The 18,499-nt window shown below is 48.3% G+C and overlaps 1 protein-coding gene across 4 annotated transcripts in view; it reads right to left on the bottom strand.

The window, feature by feature from the left end:
- SH3RF3 (SH3 domain containing ring finger 3) overlaps positions 1–18,499 on the bottom strand; it is a 373,930-nt gene that overhangs the window by 61,313 nt on the left and 294,118 nt on the right. For all 4 annotated transcript variants that reach the window (XM_045368867.2, XM_065526788.1, XM_045368869.2 and 1 more), the window contains 2 exons: positions 11,822–11,992; positions 7,340–7,593 (listed from right to left, as the gene is read on the bottom strand). In XM_045368867.2, the coding sequence (XP_045224802.2) occupies positions 7,340–7,593; positions 11,822–11,992 (425 nt within the window). The remainder of the gene's footprint in view (positions 1–7,339; positions 7,594–11,821; positions 11,993–18,499) is intronic.

Raw genomic sequence — 18,499 nt, 5'->3', positions numbered from 1 at the left:
AGCTTCCTGTTTTTATTTTTTTGTGTATGTTATTCCTTCTTTTCCTCTTAGATCTTAAACATACTGATTGCAAAGATGCTCTCAGATTTCTCCCGTATTTTCCTCCCATCTCTTGAGTTTATTGGCTAACTTATGTGTGAGTTTCCCTTTTGTGCTTTGAAATCTTAGTGTGCCAGCTCACCCTGAGCTTGCAGCTTTTTGTCTACTTTTCTGGGCCTGGCAGTTCTGTTGTTAGTGCTGCTTGGCCTCTGGGACCCTCCCTCAGAACTAGGTTTAATGGGCTTCTGGGAGTTCTGGTCCTGCAGGGAGGGTGCTGAGCTAGTCCTAGTCCTCAGGCCAGAGCCATCTTCAGCACCATGACCAGTGTTGGGGCTCTCTCTTCTCTCTTTCACACCCCAGGTGGAGGCTTAGTATGGCCCATCCCCTGGAAAATGATGGAGCTGTTAGAACTGGCACACCTGGCTCTGGTCCCCTGATTCTCACAGGACCTTCCTGTCCATATTCTCCTGCAGGAGTTGAAAATCAGCCAACAAGGCCTGCTTTTTATCCTAGAGCCAGTAGGTCAGTGCTTCAACACTTGGCTATTGTGTGTTCCATTTTACATAGATCATAGAGTTGACTTTTTCAATATTAAAAACAAACATCTTTACAATAAAATCACATAAACTTAATTATAGTAGTTTTATAAGAAGTCTCTAAATCAGTGTTAGCCCTCCCACGTTCACTGTTCTTTTTCATTTCATTCAGCTCAAAATGCTTTATAACACCCCTTTTGATTTGTTCTTTAATATATGGGTTATTTTGAAGTATGTTATTTAGTTTTCAAATATTTGAGCATATCAAATATGTTATTATTTGTATTACTGATTTCTAATTCAATGCCACTGTGGTCAGGGAATGTAGTTTCCATGACTTGAATCCCTTTAAATGTGCTGAAACTTAAAAATATCATGGCCCAGTATATAATCTATCTCAGTAAATGTTCCTTGTGCACTTGAAAAGAAGATGCATTTTGCTGTTGTTGGGTAGAATGTTCCACAAATGTCAACTAAGTCAAGTTGATTATACTGTTGTTCTAATGTTTTAAATTTTTACCATTTTATGTCTAACTGTTCTATCAAATATTGAGAGAGAGATGAAAGTCTCTGACCATAATTGTAGATTTGTTTATTTCTCCTTGTACCTTTATCCATAATTGCTTATGTATTTTGAGGTTCTGTTACTTGGTGTATAAATATTTAGAACTGTTATGTCCTTTTAATGAACTGACCCCTTTATTGTTACGAAATTGCCTTTTTATCTCTAATAATATAATTGTTATAAATTCTGCTCTGATTAAGATAACCACTCCAGCTTTCTTTTGATTAATATTAGTGTGGTATAATCTATTCTCATTATTGGCAGATTCTGTATTTGCAAATTCTTCTACTAGTGAAAAATGATTTATAACCCCCAAGTCATTATCTGTGGTGCTTTCAGTTATTTTCAGACATTCATGGAATGGTAAAAAATTTGAGTTGCCTGACACCCATATTCCCAGCTGAGGTTGAACAAGGCGACATTCTGTCTTTTTGTTTCAGCATCACACAGAGGTGACAGGAGGATAGATCCGATAGGTGGCAACACAGTACAGTGCAGGAAGTTTTGGCTCTGAGGCCAGTTGGACAGTATTTGAATCCCAGCTCTGGCACCTGTTAATAGAGCAGCCGCAGGTCAGCCACTTAATCCTTCTGAACCTCATTTTCTCTTTTGTCAAATAAATAAAATAGAATCTACTAGAACAAGATGATAATTTATGTGAGATATGTGTACACACCCATGCACGCACGCCACACACAATTTCACCTAGAAACAATAGTTAAGTATTCACAAATTCAGTGTTCATGATAATTTTATAGAATGTAACTACTATGAATAATGTGTATAACTTGTTCCATCCCTTCACTTTTAGCTTATTTGTGTCTTTAGACTTGAAGTATTAAAGTATGTTTCCTATTCACAGCATACCATTGGTTTTTTGTTTCTTTCTAGTAATATGTGAAAATCTCTGCATTTAGGGTTATTTAGACCATTTACATTTAGTGTGATTACTTACATGATTTATGTTTAAACCTACCATCCTACTATGTTTTCTCTTTGACCCATGTATTCATTGTTTCTTTTCCCTTCTGTTAATGCTTTCTTTTGGATTGATAGGATGTTTTCATGATTCCTTTTTATTCCCTTTTAGCTTATTTGCTGTAACTCTTTGTTTCATATTTAGTGACTGCTTACATCTTTACTTTATTATAGACATTTACAAATAATTTTATAACATAAAGATTCTTACAGTAGTATACCAAACTTCCACTTCTCCCTTCCTAAACTTTGTTTTTGTTTATTGTACATTTTACTTTTGAGTTTTAAATCCCAAACTAGATTGTTTTGACTTTTGTTTAAACAGTCAATTATATTTTAACGATATTCAAATAATAAGAAAACATCTCATATATTTATCTATGTAGTTACCATTTCCAATGCTTTTCATTCCTTTGTATAGATCTTCATTTTTACCTAGTATCATTTGCCTTCTTTCTAAATAATTTTATTTTTACATTTCTAATAGTGTGGATTTATTAGTGACAAAATCTTATAGTTCTACTATTTCTGAATAATTTTTTATTTTGCTTTTTTTGAAAGATATTTTTGCTTGGAGTAGATTGACAGGTATATTATTTTCAGTACTTTTTTTGGTTATTCTGTCGTCTCACTTGAACTGTTCTTGACATCATCCTTATCCTTATCATTTTTTCTATTTCATGTAATGTATCTTTTTTCTTCCAGCTATTTTCAGTGTTTTGTCAGAGATTTTGAACAATTTGGTTGTGATTTGCTTTGTTATAATTTTCTTCATGTTTCTTGTGCTTGGTGTTCACCAACTGTCTTTGAACTGTGTTTGTGGTTTTCATCAAATTTGGAACAATTTTGGTCATTATTTCTTCAAATCATTTTTCTGTCCTACCTCTCTCCTTTACATTGGAGGCTCCAATTACACATATATTAGGCCACTTAAAGTTGTCCCATTGCTCACTGATTCTGTTCATTTTTCAAAATTGTCTTTTATCTCTGTGTTTCACTTTCCATGGCTTCTATTATTATGTCTTCAAGTTTACTAATATTTTTTCTTCAGCAATGTTTAATTTGCCATTAATTCCATCTAGTATATTCTTGATCTCACATACTGTAGTTTTTACTTCTAGAAGTTTGATTTGGGTGTCTTATGTCTCTACTTAACTTTCTGAGTATGTGAAAGGCAACTGTAATATCATTTTTAAATGTCTTTGCAACATCTACGTCAATTTGAGGTCAGTTTTGATTGATTGACGGATCCCTTCATTATAAGTCATATTTTCTTGCTCCTTTGCATGCCTCATAATTTTTTATTGAACATGACACATTGTGATTTTTATGTTGTTGAGAGCTGGATTTTTTTTTTTTTTTTTTGTATCCCTATAAATATTCTTAAGCTTTGTTCTGGGACAAAGTTAAATTAATCAGAAATAGCTTGACTCTTGAGTGTTGCTTTTGAGCTGTTGGGTGAAACTGGAACAGTGCTCAGTCTGAAGAGAACATTCCCCACTACAGAGGCAAGGTCCTGTGTAGATTACTCAATGCTTGGTGATTTCTGCAATTTTTCCAGTCTGGCTGGTGGGAACAGGCACTATTTCCAGCTGGTGTGTATTCTGGGCACTGTGAGCACTAATCCTTTCTTTCTTTGATTCTTTTCCTGGCTTTGGGCATGTTTCTCATGTTCATATGCAGATTAGTTGTCGGCTGAAGATCTGAGGGCATGCTCTGCAGCCTCTCTGTGCTGCTCTCTCCTCTCTGATCACTGCCCTGGAAGCTCCAGACCTCTCTGTCACAGACTCTAATCTCCAGGTCCTCACTGCAGAGAGCCTGTGGGGCTCCTCCACCTGGTTACCTGCTCCCCTTTGCCAGTGCCTACAACGTCTCTCGTGAATCAGTCCTTGGTTGTCTGGTATCTTGAAAACTGTTGTTTTATATATTTGGCTTTTTAAATTTGTTTCATGTGGGAGGGTAACTCCCATCCTCATCACTTCAGATTGGCCATAAGCAGAAGTCTAGCTCAATCTTTTAAACACAAAAATATGACTATGTCTATTATTCAACACCCTTTAATGGGCCCCACTGCCCTTAGGATAAACATCTAAATTCCTGACATGGTCTAGAAGAACCTCCATGCTCTGTCCTGCTTAGCTTTTCAGCTTCACTGCGGGTCTTTCTTTGCTCCTGCACCCTACCCATATTCCAGTGTCCAGGGGCCCCTGGCTTCGGCAGGCCAGGAGCTCCCCATGCTTCCCCTTCCTGAGTGCTTCCCACACTCTCCTACTGTTGCATGCTGAGCTCTACCCACCTTTCAGATTTAAAGGACAGTGTGCCTCTGCAGGGAACTGTCATCTACACACTGGACTTCTCCTTCTTCCATACCTTTGCTTTAGTCATGTCACAGCTAAATAAAGTTTCCCAAAACAAAGAGTTATGCTCTTCCTCATTGCCAGGCCGTTGCTCATGCTGGTTCCTCTGCTCAGAATCTCTTTTCTGTTTTGTCTCAGACACTTCCTATTTGTCCTTTAAGATTCAAGTCATTATCACCTCCTCTTGAAAACTTTCCATATGCCTTACCCCTAATCCTCCTCCTATTTTCCTCCCCAGTTGGAATGAATTCCCTCCTTCATGCTCTCCTAATACCTAAGCAGGCCTCCTTTGCTGCGCTTTACCAAACCCACCACAGAACTTTGTTTTCCAGTCATTCTCTCTAACTGGGGTGGAAATGGGGCTTGTCCGGTTCTCCTCCATTTCCAGACCCCTGCAGGGTGCCTTGCCTGTATCTAGCTCCTTCTCAGTGCTTCTTTGCTGATGAATTCATGGCTCTGCTGGGCTCTTGCTCCTACTAAGCATAGACAGGAGTGTGCAAGGAACACTGGCACTTTACAGGGGGTGCTCTGCCCTTGGGAAAGGAGTTACATTAATCAAGGAGAACAAATCATATTGGATGCTATGGCCAGTGCAATTAAGCCTTTGTCAAACTGCCTGACTTTGGCTCGAGATGAGAACATTGATGAAATGCCTCCCACCCGCCAGGGTTGGGGTCTGCTGAAATGGGCAATTACTGCGGGGAACAATCCATTACTTGGACTGTCAACAGTGTTTTTTCTCTCTCTAAATGCAGAATGAAGTGGAAAATGCCGCGGGAACTCAGTGGCATTTAATTTACTGATATGGCTCGGTAGGAGCCATTCTTTAACCTGGCTGTGACAGCAATAGCGCGTGGGGACAAGTGCTGGGCTGGGATGCATGGGGGAGCCGTTTAACCATCCCGTGCCTTGCTCTCCCCGTGTGTAACATTAAACTGATGGAAGAGAATGCTCATGGCACCCTCGTGGTTACTATGGTGATGGAGGACTGAGACACAATGTTGCACGGCCCCACAGCCTTGCCAATTTCTTTTGATACTGCTTGTTATTCCACAGAGGGAGAAGTGACTGGCAGGGCTCCATTTCTTCTTTGAATTGGGAACGTTTCTAGCAAGGCTTGGTGTGGAAAGACCATTATACTGGCTATTCTGGGCAGACAACTCAGGGTCACTGCACTGGGATGCTGACTCACCGTGATGAGTAAGGCCACTCACCCTTTCTAGTGCTGGTGCATGTGGAAACATTTGTACAGCACGCCCGGCTGATTGGATGAGATGTTTAAAACCAGAAGGGACCTGGCCTGGGACTTTTGCTCCCCTGGTCCTGCCTGGGTGCTCCAGGGGCCAAACAGATAAGCATATTGGCTGCCTCTGACCAGTCAGGGAGCACGACTTCAGATCACCAGATCACTTGCCAACTGCAATGACTGTATCCCCAGCTACAGGCTACCAGAAAACACAGATCCCCGTAACCCATGCTGAAGGATGGCTGATCAGAAGGTCACGGGTTGCAGGGTGCGCTCGGGCACCTGGTAATATTGCTGCAGATTCTTTCCCAGGGCCCTGGAGCCAGGGTTGCGAAAACAAAGCATCATTCTTGGCTAATTTAAGTAAAAAAGATACTAGTAGAGACTTACAGATTCTCTGCGATGGCAGAGTAGGTCTTGAAGGCTCTGACACCAGGGTAGTGCTCAGGCCACCCATGAATCTTTCCTGGTGCTAAATTACCCACTGCTTGACAGGTACACCACCAGCACTGGGCACCTGAAGTCTCCCTGCACCCACTGATGGTGCCAGACACCAGGCATCCAAAGTCCACCTGAACCCAGTGATGACGCTGGGCACTGGGTACCTGAAGTCCGCCCTGCACCCACTTGGGTGGGCAAGTAGATGACAGACATTTACCCCTTGTCCCATCAGCTAAGCCAAAGAAGGAAATATGGCCTCTGCTGTGCTAAGTGTTGTCTCCTCTTTCCACACTTGAGAAGCTGCTTCTTCCTGGACACTTCGAATGGGTCATTGTGTTGGTTGGTTGAAGAAATAGTACATTTTATTGCTTCCATGAATTTACATTATTTTTGCCCTTTAAGCCTCACTGTGAGAAAAAGAGATGATTTCTGAGGACAGAGTTGGGGTGGGAAGAGAGATTCTGGGTTACGCCCTCCTGTCCCAGGGTAGTCGGCATCATGCCAGCGTCACTGGCTCCACCGTGGTGGAAAATGCCGTGGCATGGGCTCCCAGATCAGCCTGCGAATCCGGCATCAGCTGTTCTTACTAGCTCAACACTAAGCCACCAACCAAGATGTGCTTACCTTCTTTATGCCCTTAAGGTCCACCCCGTAATTTCTTTTCATCTCACAACATCCCGGGGCCAAACTGGTTTTCCTTAACTTTCTCCAGCTGCCATGAAGGCGAAGGATCAACAGCTGTCATTCCTCCTGCCTCAGAGCACTTCAGAAAGGGAAGAGTCTGGACCCGAGTGTACCCCAGCCCTGTCCTGTGAGATGCCGCCTAGCTGGGAAGCCCTGCAGGGCGGCAGATGGAAGACCCATGTGGCTGGCTCGCAGTCATTCACGGGGGAGGCATCTGAAAGTGCCGGTGTTAAATCTTATTAGCCCACGAGGCCCTCTTGCCACAGTGAAATGTGTAAATATTTGTAAATTAACTTCAGCTGCCAGGATGGGTAACATGATAAGGCAAGTGAACTTCCCAGAGATCAGACGTTCACGAGCATGACAAGCACATACCACCAGCCGCACACGCACTGCTGGAGCCTTGGGCCATGATGTGTCTCACAAGCATGTCCCAGGAAGCCCCACTGTTGATGCCCTGCAGGGTGAGGCCCCTGTGAGTCTGGGAACGTACCTGTTGAAATGGTGCTCCGGGCTTGGCTGGCCACTGGCTGGGCTGAGTGCCGCAGACAGCTGCCTGTTGGAGGCGAGGCTGTGGGGTGCTGGGCATGGGCCTGGGGAGTGGTGATGGGCAGGGAAGGCCTGGTGGCGGTGGCCAGGCTGCTCAGACTCCCACTGCCTGGGTGCATGGTTGTGGTTATTCCTTTGGCCAGTGGAGACCCTCCGACCACATTATTCCGGGGCGGCCCTGCCCCTCCTGCAGGCACCCTGTGGAGAGAAAGCAGAAGGAATTCTGATGAGAGGCTCAGAGGTAATGGCGCCACGTGGGCCTCTGGCAGAGCCTCGCTCTGACCTGCTGGCTCTGAGAGATGAAGGCCAACTCTTCTGGGGACAAAGTCCTAAAACAGTGCTCATCACTGGCACAAGGGCCCCCTTTACAAGAACTTCATGGGCTGCAAACTGTCAGTGTGAAATATTTAACAAACAGCAACGCCACCCTGAGAAACAGAGGAATGAGCCGAATCAAATCTTTTATACCAGAGCTACTGCCTCAGTTTGTTCTTACAAACAGCTGTGTGTCTCCAGATACACCCAGAAAGAACAGATGACTCAGTCATGTCCCGCGAGGCCTTGACGCATCCAGCACGTTGGGGAAAGGATGGCAAGGATGCTGGCCCCCTCTGGGCACGACTGCCACCTCACACCTGCTGGCTGCTGGGAAAGGGCACACACAGCACGACGTCCTTCTGAATGTCTGGGAGCTTGCAGTTCCATACCAGAAATAGATGGCCTTTCACTCCGAAGTTTCCAGATGAAATCAGCTTCCACAAGACGAACACAGCCACTCTGGAAATTGGGCTTTTCACGCTTTCCCTCTGTGTATTTGTACTTAACCCATGTCCTGGAGGTAGCGATGTGAAATATGGCAGAGTTAGGGGCTTGGAAGCTTCTGTGGATTCAGTTTCAGGGGACTTAAATGTCTTCCATTTGTCCAAGAGCTGGGTAAATTCCCGTTTCCGTCCCTTCAGGATCTTATTCCAAGACACACCAAAAGCCACAGGTGGGAGAACAGGCTGCCTGCCCCTGTCTACTGGGCCTGGTCCAGCCATCTCCCTGTGGCTGGTACCACTGGGCATGACCTCTAGCAGGGAAGCTCCCGGCAACACAGAGGGCTTTCCGCACAGCAGCTGACAGGAGAGGGGCCTCTTGGAAAAGGACTCACCTGCTAAGAGAACCTGGTGGTGTCCTCCTTCCCCAGCCCTCAGAGCTGTGCTGAACTTCACCCCAGCAATCAAGCTTGTTAGCAGGTCAGCCAAAACCATGAATTTAAAAATCCCATTTGCTATCCGTTGAGCTCACTTTTCCCCGAGGAAATCATTTTTAAAAACTAAATAAAGTGAGCTCACAAATGAGTCACTAATTTGCAAGGTGATATTGACAAGTCTGAACACAACAGACACAGACACGCATCTGCCTCTCATGACAGCAGAAAACCCTCTCCCTCTGCCCTCATGGCAGGATGGCAGGGATACCCTGGGCTAGTCCTACTTCCTTAGTGCGTGCCGTCACGGAAAGAGCCACACACCGGCTCCCGCACCAGGTTTTTAAATGAACTCAGAATGCTCAACTCTGGGCACTATACTCGCAGCCCTGAGAGCCCACCAGCACTCCAGGGCCTCCCAGCACGATGAGGGCAAGCACAGCTGGTGAATCCAGGTCTATGCAGGAAGGGGTAGGCCTTCGCCCGCCCTCCAATCACTGCCAGATAAGGCATCGCCTTCTGCTGGGTGGCTTTGGCAATTGTCCTGAACCCAGTAGGGATCATGAAAGTTTTAAGTCCTGGGGGCACAGCCTTGGAGGGGGACAGCTGTCTTCCATTTCCGGGGATAAAGACCAAGGCCAGATTTCCTGTTTTGTGCTGAGCTATGGATTGCAGTGAGGGACCCATGGCCTCTAACATACTGACCTGGGGGCAGCCCACCCGGGGGCGGTTCGTTCTGTAAGGAACCAGAGAGGACACTCAATGACCTCCCAACACTGCTGTTACCGGGGCTCGATCTGGAGTGGCTTTTGCTTAATGTTTATTCCTGGCTCTGCCATTCTTTGGAAAACACACACCAAGAGGGCTTGAGGAGAGTGAGCAACCATGAGGTGCACAGCAGAGGTGGAGGGAGGGGCCCGGGCCCCGATACGAGTTCCAGTGTCAGGAGATGGAGGATCTTCCCATAACAAACTCCCTGGCAGCAGGAGAAGACAGTTCTTGAGGAGACATTTTGATCAGAACAACTAGATTTCATGTATTGATTCGATCAGCATTTATTGAGCACCTCGTATATGAACATGGTATGCAAGAAGCCAGGGAAACAAAGCTGGAGATGGCTACTGTGGCGCAGGGGCTGGCCTGTGAGGGGGGATCCTGCATGCCTGTAGATGACCCTAACAGGCAGAACTTGTCAGTGGGCTGCTTGGGATGACAAGGTGGGTAGAGCTGTCCATCCTGACTATGGCACAGGCAAGGATGAAGGCCTCCAGGCAAGGCTTCATATAGCAAGTGGACTTAGGACCCAGCTCTTGAAGGATATTCAGTGATTTAATTCAGAAGCAGGAAGAGGGTGGAAGGCATTCCAGTATTGTGGGGGTGAGGGCCGCCTAAGAGAGCTCCCCGTGGTGACGCTGACTGATGCACGTCAGGAGTTGCCCGGCCAGGTGGTGGAGGGCCCCAGTGCCACGCAAAGAAGCTGGAGTTAAACCGCAGGCTTTACATCTCTGAAGGTCTGTGGAAGTTCTCAGGTAAAGATAAAGGAAGAATCAGAGGAGAGAAACTGGAAACTGGGAAGCCGATGGCCTCCCTCAGAAGCTGCCGCTGTAACCTGCTGCGTGGAGGAAGAACCGCCTCCTCATACAAGAGTAGGGCGTGTGACAGAGTGATGCCCCCCAGCAGGGCGGGCGAGCCCGGAGGTGTGGACACGTACCATCTCAGGCTGTGCCTTCCTGGAGGGTGCCAGCTGGTCAGTGAGTCCCCTAATCTAGAGGGGTGACCTGTGCTTTCCTGCAAGGGCTATCTGATGACACGACAGGTGAGCCCAACTCCAGGTCAAGCGCTTCAAGCACAGGCCGGTTGCCAGCTGAGAGACACAACCCGTAGCTACTGGTGTGGGAAATCCAGACCAGAGACCTTCGGGGTTGCGCACGCTGGGCAAGTCGCCCCACACCACTGATGAAGCCCCAGAAGGCTGTGGGCAGCTCACCCCCTAAGCAGCCACCCCTCTGACCAGGTGGCTGGGTTTGAGGGGGTGCATTTCCTGAAGCCTCGCTGCAGTTTGCTTCTCAAGCTTTTCCCTGCTGAGCATCACCTGAGCAAAGGATTTCTAACTGCCCCTTTAGCCCTGTGCCTGCAGACCTTTCAGGCTTTGGGCAACTCCATCAATCCCTAGGCCCTTTCTGGGCACCTCGAGAGAGGCCCTGGCTGAAGATTGCCTTAGGAACTAGAGCTGCTCATATCAACACCACATGTGTCCCGAGAACACTCTGCAAGTAGGAATCAGCCCAGCAATCAATGCAGGGTCTACGGGTTATTTAATTGTTTCCACTGTAGCCCTGTTCCAAAGACAGGAGAAACCCAAGGCCACGTCTTTCACTTGTGTGTGTGTGCTGCAGTGTCAACACAGGGCCATGCCCAGTGAGGCTGACCGATGTCACCAAGCTGTGGACCCTCATCTCAGTGAAAAATTCCCAGACAACCCCCTTGTCTCTTCAGTGACGCTAAAATTACATATTCTATTTTATAAAAGCAGTAGAACAAAGAACTTATTAAACACTGACAACACAAAGAAAAAACAATCTATTACCACGATGCGACCACTCAACAACTGTTAACCTTTGGGAATATATCATTTTTCCTTTGCATATATGTATATAGTGTTTTACATATCACACATCTGTATGTGATGACACACAAGCATACATACTGCACACACAAGCATACATACTGCGTACACACATGCTGTACCTACATTATGCACACGTGCACATAAATTGTGCTTACAGTATGCATACGCACAGGCATGCACACTGCACATACACTGCACACATGTACAAATACCATACACGCAAGCACACAGAAGCGTGCACACACTCTGCACATGCATACACACTGAATATTACTGTATATATGTGCACACACTGTCCTCACATAAACACACACTCACACTTGAGACCTCACTCTGGTGACTTTCCTGTTCCTGCTCCTCCTGTTCCCGTTCTTCTCCCCTTGGTGGCCAATGTCTGCTGAGGACAGTCAAGGAGTTGAGTGCCAACCCAGCTCAGAAGGTGAAATGCGGGTCTGGGGACACCAGCGGGGGCTGAACCCTGGGCACTGGAGGCCTTGCTGCCTTCTGGGCCCGGCTCACAGAGTGGCCTCCGTCAGTAACAACAGCGGTAAGGCACGTAGGTCCTTGCCCTCTCCTTGCCCAGGCTGCCACCACCATGCCCTCACCTGGAAACGGGTGTCACGTAGTTTCCGGGGAACACCCCAGAGACCCCGGTCCTCAGGGACGCCCCCTTGAACCAGCCATCCTGACACTTCTCGAGGACCCGGTACATCTCTCCCTTGTGCAGCTCCAGCTCGTCACTCTTCTGGGGCTTGTAGGCATAGAGCGCCAGGTACCTGCGGGCAAAGCATGGGGCCAGTGTCAGTGGCAGCCCTCCTGGGGAACAGGGGACTGGCCGGCATTCCCGGGGGGAGGTTGTCTTTGGAGGAACCCAACCTAAAAAGACCCACAAGTCTCTATGGGGGCTCTGCAGTTTACAGAGGCCCCACACACCCTCCCCGGCTCACTCCTCACAACGAACCCACGAGGCAGGGGAGGGAGGGGGCCTGCAGGGAGCTGCCTGCAGGGGAGGGCTGTGCCTGTCACCCACAGCCTTAGGAGGATTCCACCTGTCCATCTGACAAGGTGGGAAGGCAGCTCAGTAAGGCACAGTGACCCCAAAGCCCTCGAGGACCTCCGAACTGCATCCCAGGGCCAGGTCTTTGGACTTTCCGGTGGTTTCCTCTTCTTCACACTGTCTCAAGTCTGATGCTCTGAGCAAGGGAAACCTTAGGGAAAACTGAGGGTGAGCTAAGCTAGTCTTGGGCTGGGTTTTCCTCACTTGATCTAACCTGGACTGGTTTTCCCGCCTGGCTTATCCAATCAAGCAGAGCTGGAAGAGACCCCAGAGGTCCTTATTAAGGGAAAGGTGGTTAAGTTAGAAAACTGTGGTTGCACACTTCTTTGCAGTAATTGTGCCATGATTAATTATTTGACCTTTTTTTATTTTCGAGACAGCATCTCACCCTGTCACCTAGGCTGGAGTGCAGTGGTGCAAACATGGCTCACTGCAGCCTCAACCGCCTGGGCTCCAGTGATCCTCCCACCTCAGCCTCCCAAGTAGCTGGGACCACAGGTGTGTGCCACCGTGCTGGCTAAGTTTTTTATTTTTTGTAAAGATGGGGTCCCCCTATGTTGCCCAGACTGGTCTTGAGCTCCTAGTCTCAAGCAATCCTCCCATTTCAGCCTCCCCAAAACGCTGGGATTACCCCGGCCTTAATTTTAAGTCTTATTTGCAAACAAGAAAAGATTAAATTTAGTGGTGAAAATCCTAGTTTAGGGTTTAGATGCTGTGCCTCCAACTCAGCCCACGGGCCAAGCTACTCTCATAAAATACTTAACTATACCCTCTATCTTTTCCTTACAAGGACTGGATAATACTTACAAAAGTGCTCTGCTACTTTTGGGATTTGGGGAAGGTTGGTTTTGAATGGATGGAGAGAATCAATCAGATTATTTTTATTTGCTCACAAGATTCAGCCACGGAAGCTGGTGGAGGCCTCAGTTCAATAAGAGACCAAAGATGAATGTTAATGAAGAGTCATCTGGTGGATCTCACACCAGTGTAGGCTGCTGGGTGGGGATGTTGACCCTCTCCAGTGGCTTGTGTACACAGTATGTCTCTGGGGATGTGAGGGAAGCTCACAGATCCCCCACTGCACCCTCCTGATGCTGGAGGAAGCTTCTACAGTGAAAACAGAAACAGAATGCAGCTCACGAGGGCTCAAGAAGGAAAAAAGGAGGACCAGTGTGGAATATTCTGGAACAGCATGAGAACCTTGTAGAGATTAAAAGTTTCTTGGCCTTAACATGAAATCTGCCACCCTTTTTGAACATCCTAATCCTACATAGCAAGTCCCTCTGCCCTCATTCAATGACCTTGGCTATTTCCTTTGTTTACAGGTGTCCCTCATGCCCTCCCCCTAGGGACATCCTGTGGGCTTCAACTGTGGCTGGCATCTTTGCTTCTTTCCCTGTTTGAAATGGTGAACACTGACAGTGAAGTCAGGACCAACTCTCGGCTTCAGGAGGATACACAAAGCCATCAGGAGAGGAACTCCACCTGCCCCCCAACTGTGTTCACAGTTTCAATGCTATGTCCAGGTGACAAATGGAGAGAACCCAGGGTGTGATTCTGTTTTGATCACCATAGAGGAAATACACTAAGGGAAAAGTGCAGTGAAAATGATAAACAACTGCAGCCAACATGTGCCTATGTACTGTGCAGAGAAGCTGGAGGGGAGGAGAGGAGAACTGGGAGGGATGGAGAAGGAGAGGGGATGAGAGAGATGGAGTGAGGGGGAGGTAGGAGGAGGGGGAGGAAGGAGGAGGAGATGGGGAGGGGATGGGAGAGGATGGGGAGAGGATAGAGGAGGAAAGAGAAGGGGAGGGGGGAGGAGGAAAGAGAAGGGGAGGGGGGAGGAGGAAAGAGAAGGGGAGCGGAGGGGACAGTGGCTTCCACACAGCCTGGGCTGAGGCAAAGGAAGGCAGACGAGGAGAGGAAGAGTGCAGAGACGGCTTGGATCCCTGGAAGGCTTGTGAATCAGTAACAATGATGCACAAAGTGATGTGCCTGCTCTCAAAGAAATACAGTTGAGTGTAAATCCTGCTTAAGTTAGCCTCATCTGTTGCTTTATGATGTCAGAACAGTTTGCTTCAGTGGCCACACGCAGAATATGCAGCCGGGCTGGCTCCTGGCCAGGGGCAGGTGGTATGCGACTCAGGCCGCACCAACAACTCCTTTTAGTTGGTTCTGGGGTCCGGGGCTGCCTTTGCTCTGGAGTGTGGACTTCATCAGCTGCCAAGGCAGGCTCAGAACACGCCCAAGCTGCTGACCACAGCTTATGGACTCCTCTCCCTCCTGCTCCTGGGCTGGGCTGGTAGGCAAGGTGCAGAGCTGGGGGCTCAGTGGCCTGTGCTCCGTGGAGGCCTCATTCCACGGATTGGCTGTGGCTACACGCCGACTGGGGCTGGGCCACTTCTCCCTCCAGACCACTGCTCCCGCACAACATGGAGCTCGGTGACCTGGGAGCATGGAACCCCTCGCAGGGCTATCCCTGCTCAGGAGGCCCCGTGCAACATGCTTCCTCCCCAGGGCTGTCTGTGGCCTTCTTGCAGAGGTTTCACGGCTGCGGACACAAAAGTTCGAGGGGATGGAGCTTCTGTCCATGGTCACGCATGTTCAGGGGTAGGGCCAGGGCTGGGCTGCTGGAGCTGTCGGTGCGGCCTGGGGCACAGCTGGGGCAGGGCTTGGGCAAGGTGAGAGCGGCAGTCGCACTGAGGTGTGACTCGGGGAGGCTGGGGTCCTGAATGGGGTATGCCGACCCCTCGCTCCAAGCACAGGCCCGGTGTGGCCCACCCATAGGGAGATGCTGCCCTGACGTGCACCACGGCACTAGTGCACTGGGCCTCTTTGTCTTATTTTAAGTTTGTTCTGTCGATGAGTAATCCTTCACTCTGGTCTCTATTTAAAGTTCGGCCTCTAGGTGCAGGTTGCTGGGGGAAGCGGAATGTAAATAAGCCTGGCTTCACTTTGGAAAATCTCTTCTCGGCCTACTTTTTTTTCCCTCTGGGCACCTCGTAGGGGACACCAAAAGCAGATGGATGTGCTGGCTCCGTTTTCTGGCATGCGGCTCGTGTTGGGGGGGCCCTGGCCCAGGCGGGGGTCACCTGCATCTGCTGTCCTCCCTGAGGTACTCAAGAGGAGGCCTTGGAAGGGCCACACTGAAGAGCAATTTGTGCTGAGAAGGGCCCTTCCCAACCTGCCTCCCTCCCACCTCTCAGGGTCTCTGCCGCTGTCCCCTGCAGCCACAGTGGCATCGCCTGTTACCCTGTTTCCCACCAACGTCTGTGAGTTGTGTCCTGTCAGGACTGCCAGTCCAGAGTCTCCTGGCTGAGCTGGACAGCGTCCCCTGCACTCAGTGGCGAGCCAGTCCTCACAGACACAAGCACCTGCGCCTGGCATGCAGGGAGAACCGGGCGGCACCTGTAGGTAGCAGGGCTCACATCATCCTAGCTCCTGGGCCCAACTCTCACCTTCCATTTGCTTCAAAACACCTTGGCAGCTCAACACAGGCCCTGCGGAGTGCTCAGGGCATCTCATTAACACTCAAGACCACCCCGCATGCTCAGACATCACCTCTGCAGATTCTCACAGGTTGGTACTTCAAGTACTTATTTAAGGCAATCATGGGATTTTAGGATCAGAGAGCCTTCCTCACCACTGCCTGGTAGCGTATATAGGGCTTTCACGCCAATTAGAAAAAGCACCTCTTGAGGGCAGGTTGCTGAGGACAAGTACAGCCTCCTCCAGGCATGGTGTGCAGTCAGGCACGGGGACTAGGGGCTCACTGCACCTGGGACAGTGCACAGACAGGATAGGCTGGCGGCTGGGCCGACTCGGCTGACCCAGCTGGGCATGGCATGTGTCTGCTTTCACGTGCAGCCTGTTGAAACTAACAGCACAGCCTTCGCTTACCCATACCACTTCCTTATTTCTATAGCAAGATCTTCACTTGCTGCTAATTGTCTGCAGATTTCTCTTCTGCTCTAATCAGAGTAAACCGAAGTATTTTAGTGCCTCCGCTAATTTCATCCCCTTTCTCCTCTAGATGGTGGCTTGCTCATGCTTCTTCTAAAATAAGTAAACAATTCCCAGTTCTCCTACCAGAAGTCCCACTTCTGCTCTTCTCCCAGGGCCATGCTGGCTCGAGTTAGGGAGGTGTGTGCTTCCTCCTCACCTCTTCCATCCAGGTGCAGCACCCACTCTGCAGGGAAGACCCACAGCAGGAGTGCTGTCAGGGGCTGCACTGGAGGCCAGGAGGCTGGGGAGGGCTGGGTAAGTCCTGCGGAAGGGCTGAAGCAGGCTCAGGAGCTCAGAGACGACCAGGAGCTGCAGGCAGGGCGAGGATGAGTGCAGATGCTCAGAGGAGCGTGCGGGACACCTATTTGTATACAATAGGCTACTGTATAGTATAAACATACTATGCGATAGCATTATGTCTAAAAAAATGTAAATACCTTAATTAACAAATATTTTATTTGGCCGGGCGCGGTGGCTCATGCCTGTAATCCCAGCACTTTGGGAGGCCGAGGTGGGCAGATCATGAAGTCAGGAGATCAAGACCATCCTGGCTAACACAGTGAAACCGCGTCTCTACTAAAAATACAAAAACGTAGCCAGGCGTGGTGGCAGGTGCCTGTAGTCCCAGCTACTCGGGAGGCTGAGGCAGGAGAATGGCATGAACCGGGTGAAGCTTGCAGTGAGCTGAGATTGTGCCACTGCGCTCCAGCCTGGGTGACAGAGCGAGACTCCATCTCAAAAAAAAAAAAAAATTTATTTGTCCAGCACAGTGACTCACGCCTGTAATCCCAGCACTTTGGTAGCCTGAGGCAGGTGGTTCACCTGAGGTCACGAGTTTGAGAGCAGCCAGGCCAAAATGGTGAAACCCTGTCTCTACTAAAAAGACGAAAATTAGCCTAGTGTGGTGGCGAGTACCTGCAATCCCAGCTACTAGGGAGGCTGGGGCTGGAGAATCACTTGAACCCAGGAGGCAGAGGTTCCAGTGAGCTGAGATCAAGCCACTGCACTCCAGCCTAGGCGACAGAGCGAGACTCGTAAAAAATAAAAAGAAAAAAAAGAGAAAGAAAGACTTTATTGCCCCAAAATGTTAATGATCATCTGAGCCTTCAGGGAGTTATAATTTATTTGCTGGTGGAGGGTCTTGTCTTGATGTGAACAGCTGCTGACTAATCAGGATGGTGGTGGCTGAAGGCAGGGATGGCTGTGGCAATTTCTTAAAATAAGACAGCAATGAGGTTTGCTACATTGACTCTTCCTTTCATGATAGATTTCTCTATAGCATTTGATGCTGTCTGACAGCATTTTACCCACAGTAGAATTTCTTTCAAAATTGGAGTCAATCCTCTTAAACCCTACTACTGCTTTATCAACTGTTTATGAGCTATTCTAAACCCTTTGTTGTCATTTCAATGATGTGCCCGCCATTTTCACCAGGAGTAGATTTTATCTCAAGAAACCACTTTCTTGCCCATCCATGAGGAGCAACTCCTCCTCTGTTCAGGTTTTCTCATGAGATTGCAGCAATTCAGTTATGTCTTCAGGTTCAATTTCTAATTCTAGTTCTCTTGCTGTTTCTCCACATCTGCAGTGACCTCCTCCACTGAAGTCTTGAACCAACCACTCAAAGTCATCCATGAGGATTGGAAGAACCTTCTTCAAAACTCCTATTAATGTTGATATTTTGACCTCCCCATGAATCACAAATGTTGTGATTTGTGAATGCTGAATCCTTTCCAAAAGGTTTTCAATTTACTTTGCCCAGATCCATGAGAGAAATCACCATCTATGGCAGCTATAGCCTATGAAAGGTACTTCTTGGCCGGGCACGCTGGCTCACGATTGTAATCCCAGCACTTTGGGAGGCCAAGGCAGGCGGATCACTTGAGGCCAGGAGTTAGAGACCAGCCTGTCCAACATGGCGAAAACCTGTCTCTAGTAAAAAAGAAAAAAAAAAAAAAAAATTGGCCAGCCGTGGTGGCACGCGCCTGTAATTCCAGCTACTTGGAAGGCTGAGGCAGGAGAATGGCTTGAACCTAGGAGGCGGAGGTTGCAGTGAGCTGAGATCATGCCACTGCACTCCAGCCTGGACAACAGAGTGAAACTCCATCTCAAAAAAAAACAATTAAAAAAATGTACTTTTTAAATAAGAACACTTGACAATCTAAACTATTCCTTGATGCATGAGCTGAGGAATGAATGCTGTGTCAGCAGACATGAAAAC

This window comes from Macaca fascicularis, chromosome 13, assembly GCF_037993035.2.
Source record: "Macaca fascicularis isolate 582-1 chromosome 13, T2T-MFA8v1.1".
NCBI classification, from domain to species: domain Eukaryota; kingdom Metazoa; phylum Chordata; class Mammalia; order Primates; family Cercopithecidae; genus Macaca; species Macaca fascicularis.
The sequence above is the reverse complement of the archived record's forward strand: the minus strand, read 5'-3'. Positions and strand labels throughout refer to the sequence as shown.